This window comes from Oncorhynchus mykiss, chromosome 1 (assembly GCF_057628025.1).
Source record: "Oncorhynchus mykiss isolate SJ-2025 chromosome 1, ASM5762802v1, whole genome shotgun sequence".
In the NCBI taxonomy this organism is placed as follows: domain Eukaryota; kingdom Metazoa; phylum Chordata; class Actinopteri; order Salmoniformes; family Salmonidae; genus Oncorhynchus; species Oncorhynchus mykiss.
The window spans coordinates 58140011-58147482 of NC_143022.1; the positions used below are offsets into that span (position 1 = coordinate 58140011).

Genomic DNA, 7472 nt, shown 5'->3' on the forward strand with positions numbered 1-7472 from the left:
CCTTCTCGTTGTCAGGGTTGCCGAGCCGCACGGCCATGAACACTGAGCCATCATAGACAGTACGCTTGGCTGGATCACATTCATGGCTTGTGGTTGTGTAAGTCATGGCTCTAGTCCACTATGTCTCGACAATCTGTACTGCTATGGGATCCTAAGGGTCTAACACAGTTTTAGGTTTCCAGTGAGCTCTCTTGGTCACATTTATTCAAATGTAATATCCAACCGAGCATCTCTAACCTGGGCTACCATATCCAGCCTTGGCCTGTCTTTCACACAGAGACAACAGCCCTCAATATAGTCAAATATTTATTTTAACATTTCAGTATTATATCAACTGGGTCATAGACAGAATATACAATTAGGAAGACAGAGTATGAAACATAAAACGGAACAGTAACCGTTCTCCTCAGCTCTTGTGTGTAGTCAAGTTCTAGTCAAGTTCGTTTCACTCAGTTGTATCCCAGCCCCAACCCGAGAAGTGCCAGGTGCTTCCCCCACACCAACAGCCTCTCTTGGTCTTGAGTTTCATTGTGCCCCTGGAAGTATGTCATTCCCTTTTTAGTAAATACTTTATTGACAATATAGCAGGTACATCTTTTGTGACAGTACAATTATACCTGTCAAACATGAATGTCTAAGGATCTTTAATAAAAAGTTGAAAGAGTCATCAAACATGGTCCTTTTGGTGTTATGGTCTCTGATGATAACTTGCTCCTCCTTGGTCATATCAGCAGCAGCATCCATTCTGTGTCCCGAAGCAGCTCATGAGCCAAGAGTCTCTCTGTGTCATAGAAGTTCCGCAATCTGAAGACTATCCTTCTCACTAGGTCACACTGCATCACGTTGGGCATTATGATGTCAGGATCACACGGTGTGCTTGATGCACTGGGGTGGTCTTCGGGACATAGAGTCTTTGTGATGATCTGGTATGTGGACATAGTCACACTTCGGATGTTACGGCCACAGAACATAACCCTCCCTTCCATTGCGTCCACTATCATCACCCCCAGGCTCCACATGTCTATAGCACATGTGTACTCTGCAGATTTACGTTTTGGGCAAAACAATTCCGGGGCCCTGTACGCCTCCGTGACCACAGTTGGGCTCATCCATTTTGAGGAATGTCTAGAGAGGCCCATGTCAGCCACCTTCACTGTGAGATCTTCTGTCAGCAGCACGTTGTAAGGCGTCAGGTCCCTGTGCACCATATTCCGTCTGTGCATGTCAGACAGGGCATTAGCCACCTGTAAACTAAAGTGAGCAACGAAACTCAAAGGGAGATACTGTAGTGGCCGGTCTTGTTCGTAGTATGGCTTGACACCGTATCCATTGTGGATCGCGTGTAGGACATGAGCATGGCTATCTTGTCATCGTCTACAAAGCAATCATGCATGTCGATCACATACGGGAGACCCCTTGGTGCAGAGAGACATGAGATCTCTCTCACGGTTGCATCCTCTACGCCTTGGGTGTGATATTTAAGGGGTACTCCTTCCCAGTTGTCCTACACGTCACTTTGTACACGATTCCATAGGCGCCTTTGCCTATAACGGTGTCTTTCCTGTATTTCTCCATTCTGATTGGTATAGTGGTTACGTTGTAGTTGCTTATATATAACCTCACTATCTTGACTGTTGAAGGGCCTGGGTTTTGATCTAAGGGCTCTGACCAAGGAAGGCTATTTATTCCAGCTCTGTCTGAACACTCCAACCACGGCTTTGCAATGTAACCCAGATGCTGACTTTACCTTGGTAATCGGACAATGTTTCCATTGAGGAACTGCCTATACCTGAACAATCCAACCACCGAATTGCAATGTAACAGTGATGCTGACTCTACCTTGGTAATCGGACAACCTGTCCTTTATAACCGGGTTGTCTGGGTGTCTATTAGCATTCATATTCTACCTCTATACAGGCCAGGCGATTAGACGCTGTCTATACAGGAGCCATGGATTCTGACACGACAGCACTGAGTTCAGCTATGCCTCGTATGAGCTTGAACGACGAAACGTCTCCGGGTCTATCTACGCCGAAGGGGATGTATGTGAGAAGTAACCGGGGTGTCGCCCCACCAAGTGGTGTCAGACCATAGACCCGTACATCCCGTGGCACCTGGAGATGTTGGCCGCGAGGCTGAACAACCTGACCTGCGATTACGTGCACGTCTGGCTATCACCTCCAGTCAGCGGTTCGGGTCCAGATCACTTGTGTCAATGTCATAATCTGGTCCTAAGTAAGTGCCACTCTCTGCTTACTACAATACATGGCTACTTTGAGACTAAGGTATCTATGGGGATCGAGGATGTAAAAACCCTCATCGGTATCCCGTGTACCTTGTACCCTGTGGCAAAGAAGGACAAAGATACCAAGCGAGGCGTCCTGACCTGCATTGGTAAACACCTATTCAATGAGTGCGCTGGGGTTAGATACGTCAACATCTACCCCGATGGAGTCACTGTCCTCCGCCGCTTGCAGGAAGACGTCCGTCGGATATTTGTCAAGTCCAACCACTGGGCAAGTCTGTATCGACATCTCCAGCCAAGGCCAGAGTTGGATTCTTTCTATTCCACGTACCGTTGGTTTACAGGAGCCGAACACTTGTTAACCAGCGTTGACAGTTCACACAGGGCGCATTCTCAGATGCCACTTGTTCTGATAGGATCTGTTTTCATGTTGACATGTGACACCAGAAATGATTGTGAACACAGTCTGTTGTAATTGAAGATAAAATAAATCATGATAGCAGATGTACTCTGTGTCCCTGGGTGTTATTGTACACATGCAAACACACACAGTTCCCGTCCTCGACCCATTAGCAGCCAACAAGAGAGTTGCTGCAAATAATCACCTCTTGCTTATGCCACACGGTTATTCTGTAGCATTTTATTATTTTATTAGTGTTCTTTTGCAATGGATACAGACACAATGGTACATTGACAAAGTTTATTCTGAACATTATAGCATATAGCAGTGATACATAATTACAAGCCAACTTGCTCTATGGTCAGTTTCGACCCATTATGTCTCATGTCTTGGTCCCATACATGGGGCTATTCTTTATTTGTCATCGGTGTCAGCTGCTGATTGTCCTCCTTCTACACTTGCTCCTTCCATCATCCCGCTGCTCACAATCTCAATTTCATCTATTCCGCATAGTGGCAACTAGGTAGAGAGGAACACACGATACACCACAGTCTTCATTGAGTACCAGACGTCTTCTATGTCATGAACGGGTCCCTCATTCAAGACGTGTACCATGTTCTTGGGACACCTAGGGCCGGTCTCAATCCTAGTCTGATGCTGTAGAGTTTGATCCATCTCAATAGTGAGGCACACATCAAAGTCGTCTTGGGTTAGTTGTCTGACGTCGACGTTTGACACCTGCATCGGAGTCCGTGGAGCCTTGGGAGCAGCACGTAGGGCGTTGAGAAATGAGTTACAGTTCATGTAAGCCCTATACAGATATACGTGATAGGCGCTATGCATATACGGGCGCCGGTGTATATCGTGTACAAGGGCCGTCATTCTTCTGTTGCCCTGAACAGAGATCGAAGTCTTGACTTTGAAAGTTACTGTGAAAGTTACTCTAGCACACTAGAGCATATGGTTGAACTTATCATCTGTATCCGTATCATCTCTATTGGTATCATTGGCTGTATTTTTCATTTAATCTGAAAAGCATGTGCTGCCTTGCTGGAAGCGTGGGTTCGAAGCCATTTCAGAAGCTACCTTTGAAAGGGTATCTACACCACTAACTTTTATAGGAATCATGAAGCCTGGAAAATGTGATGTGTGTCACAGCTATGAGAGATTGGATTAGTCAGCCACGGTGCAGTTATCCATCCTAGAGTAGACATGCATCACAGATATGACAGCTGGAAATGGCAAGTTACGGTTCACGTATCCAACCTACGCTACGTGTAGGGGAGGATGTATCCAACCATGTGGTTATGAAGAAAGCCTAAGACCTAGTTGCCATGTAGCCATGGTTGGAGGAGCCAGCCTTGGTTGGATAACAGGTGTGTTGTGGGATACTATAGCCACTTTGAACGGATTGGTCCAATCCAGACATGTTTGGAAGAATCCCCACATGCATAGTTGAACATGTCAGCGGTGTTTGGGGAAGGAGGTGATGATGTTGGTTACTGTAGCCCTGGTCGGACGAGACACTTAGGCACGGTCTGATACTCATGGTTGGTGTTGGATCAATGGACTACTGAGAACGCTTTAAAGGCATTTTGTCTCCAGACTGTAACAACACATGCTGAGTCTCTCCTCTAAGCAGCAGAGTTTACATTCACCCCACCCCGCACCCTGTGTGTCACAGTGGCAACCATGTCTTATTCACCAGCCCCTGAGGATGCACATCTGGCCACACTCACTAAACAGATACTAGACCTGATGGGGAGCTTGAACACTTTCACCTACATGTCCGTCACCGCGCTACTGAATCTAGACACCAAATGCCATCGCAGACTATACAACGTACTTTGCGCCCTGGAAGGTATTGGACTTCTGAGTAAAGATAGGAAGTTATACACATGGAAACGACAATGGTATCAGTTGCCGATATTTAAAGACAATAGTATGTCACGACACATTGGAACTGTTTATTGCTATGTGCGCTGTTTATCGCTATAACCCAGGATGTTCATGGTACAGGACTTGGTTAGGGGATTGGGTATTCCACTACACAGGATGTATGACATTCGCCGGGTGCTGGCTTTAATTGGTGTTGTCACAAAACTGAGGGTAGGATGCTACGAAACTGCGCCACAGTCGGTGTGTTCGGACCCAGAATGGAAACGGGTTCTGGAAACCATGGTGGCTCCTCTGAAGTGCAAGTTGTGGAGAACCAATTACCAGAGGATATGTCTATTGACAGTAATGACATTGGATCTGACACCCACATCATACAGATTGACTCCCCTGAATACCCGTTGCTTTATATCCACAATGATGGCGTGGTATGGGAGGCCTATATCGTAGATAACAATTCCGGAGTCAGTGTGGCTCTCGGTGGAGTGGAACGGTACCCAGAGAGACTGTTCCAAACGTGAAGTGCACTGGATAGACATCGAAACTGCGTTTGATGGGTACAAGGGCACGCTGAGCGACTCTCACAAAAGTGAAGTGCTATGTATGGACACTGAGGACCTGCCATCGTACACCTTTGATACTCACGACATCCTGATGAACATTCCTGAATGCAGGGTTGATTGGACCAACACAGACAGTCTACTAGAATCCTTATTATGGTCAGATAAGGACTCTGACAGCAACCCTGAAGCAGTAGTTGATTTTGAACAGGACGTACCTGTCCTACACCCATGTCTATCACTGATGTCCTACACATGGCTGTACTCTGTCTGTAACTACACTGTTGAATTATACCACTGTACATATATCTATGTAACTACACTGTTGACATAAATTATTGCAAATATATTACAAATAAATGCTATGCCTTGATGTATCTGTCTTGTGTACTTGGACGAATGTAATAACGATACTGTATGCTGCACTCATGTGTTATTTTGTACCAATGTTAGATACCAAACACAAATGTGGTTCACTCATTTATTAGCCTTTACGGTACATAATCGTAACATCATATACCCAATCTCACGAAATGGTAACAGGTAAAAGGACTCTTGTGAAAGTCACATAACCAACAAGGTCATTGCTGCCCCAATGCCAGCCAATTCGACAAAAGTCATGAGGATGTTCCTAGAGCTGGACTCGGGGTCTGCTACTGGAAAGAAGTCCACAAACCCGTTCTGGAAACATTCAAAAGAAACAGATTACAGGTAGACAGTGACAATGGTGGTCATTACTGAACGTACCCAGGAGTTGTGTTCGACTAGCCAGTCCTTGTGGTGAGTGACCAGGTATGCTGATATCTCCTCTCCCACCAACTCCACACAGTTGTCTCTCCCCTTGTCTTTCAAGTACTGACACACCGCAGTCCCAAAAGATGTCAGGCTGGCAACACGGCCCCAGTTAATGGTCCCGTCTTGGAAGATGATATGGGCTAGTGGCACTGAAAAACTTCACATCATCCCCTCTGTCATCCACGTAGAGTGTGTTGATCATACCTTTAATGGCCATATCACAAACATGTCAAATGACATGTCACTGGCTAGTGTTAGCTGTTGGTGTCAGTGTCACAACGCAATACCTACCATTGTATGCGTATCTGTGTTTCCGTAGTAATTGGCCAACAACTCTACTCATTGTCGACAGAGCTTTGCTTTCGTTCCACCCAGGTTTCAGAAGTCCCGTATACTGTCCTAGGACGGATTTAATAAGTTGCCTGGTGTTGGTGTCCAGGGCTCTGGCCTGGTGAAGAGCATCACAGGTTTCCATATGTGATATCTTCATTGTGTTACGCCTGGATGGCAGCCTATGGTTAGCCTGTGTCTTCAATGGTAGTCTGCAAGCTCACAATTACTCAGGATCCCTTTACAGTGTTGACACTTACAGTGCCTTGCGAAAGTAATCGGCCCCCTTGAACTTTGCGACCTTTTGCCACATTTCAGGCTTCAAACATAAAGATATAAAACTGTATTTTTTTGTGAAGAATCAACAACAAGTGGGACACAATCATGAAGTGGAACGACATTTATTGGATATTTCAAACTTTTTTAACAAATCAAAAACTGAAAAATTGGGCGTGCAAAATTATTCAGCCCCTTTACTTTCAGTGCAGCAAACTCTCTCCAGAAGTTCAGTGAGGATCTCTGAATGATCCAATGTTGACCTAAATGACTAATGATGATAAATACAATCCACCTGTGTGTAATCAAGTCTCCGTATAAATGCACCTGCACTGTGATAGTCTCAGAGGTCCTTTAAAAGCGCAGAGAGCATCATGAAGAACAAGGAACACACCAGGCAGGTCCGAGATACTGTTGTGAAGAAGTTTAAAGCCGGATATGGATACAAAAAGATTTCCCAAGCTTTAAACATCCTAAGGAGCACTGTGCAAGCGTTAATATTGAAATGGAAGGAGTATCAGACCACTGCAAATCTACCAAGACCTGGCCGTCCCTCTAAACTTTCAGCTCATACAAGGAGAAGACTGATGCAAATCAAATCAAATCAAATCAAATTTTATTTGTCACATACACATGGTTAGCAGATGTTAATGCGAGTGTAGCGAAATGCTTGTGCTTCTAGTTCCGACAATGCAGTAATAACAAGTAATCTAACTAACAATTCCAAAACTACTGTCTTGTACACAGTGTAAGGGGATAAATAATATGTACATAAGGATATATGAATGAGTGATGGTACAGAGCAGCATAGGCAAGATACAGTAGATGGTATCGGGTACAGTATGTACAATGAGATGAGTATGTAAACAAAGTGGCATAGTATAGTATAAAGTGGCTAGTGATACATGTATTACATAAGGATACCGTCGATGATATAGAGTACAGTATATACGTATGCGTATGAGATGAA

The 7472-nt window shown here is 44.9% G+C and overlaps 1 protein-coding gene across 1 annotated transcript; it reads right to left on the reverse strand.

Moving 5' to 3' along the window:
- Window positions 1-722: 722 nt before the first annotated feature.
- On the reverse strand, window positions 723-1575 carry LOC149985584 (cell division control protein 2 homolog 3-like). The gene is given in 3 exon segments (XM_090184449.1): window positions 723-1283; window positions 1322-1485; window positions 1488-1575. Coding segments are annotated over 3 exon segments (813 nt in total).
- Window positions 1576-7472: the final 5897 nt, after the last annotated feature.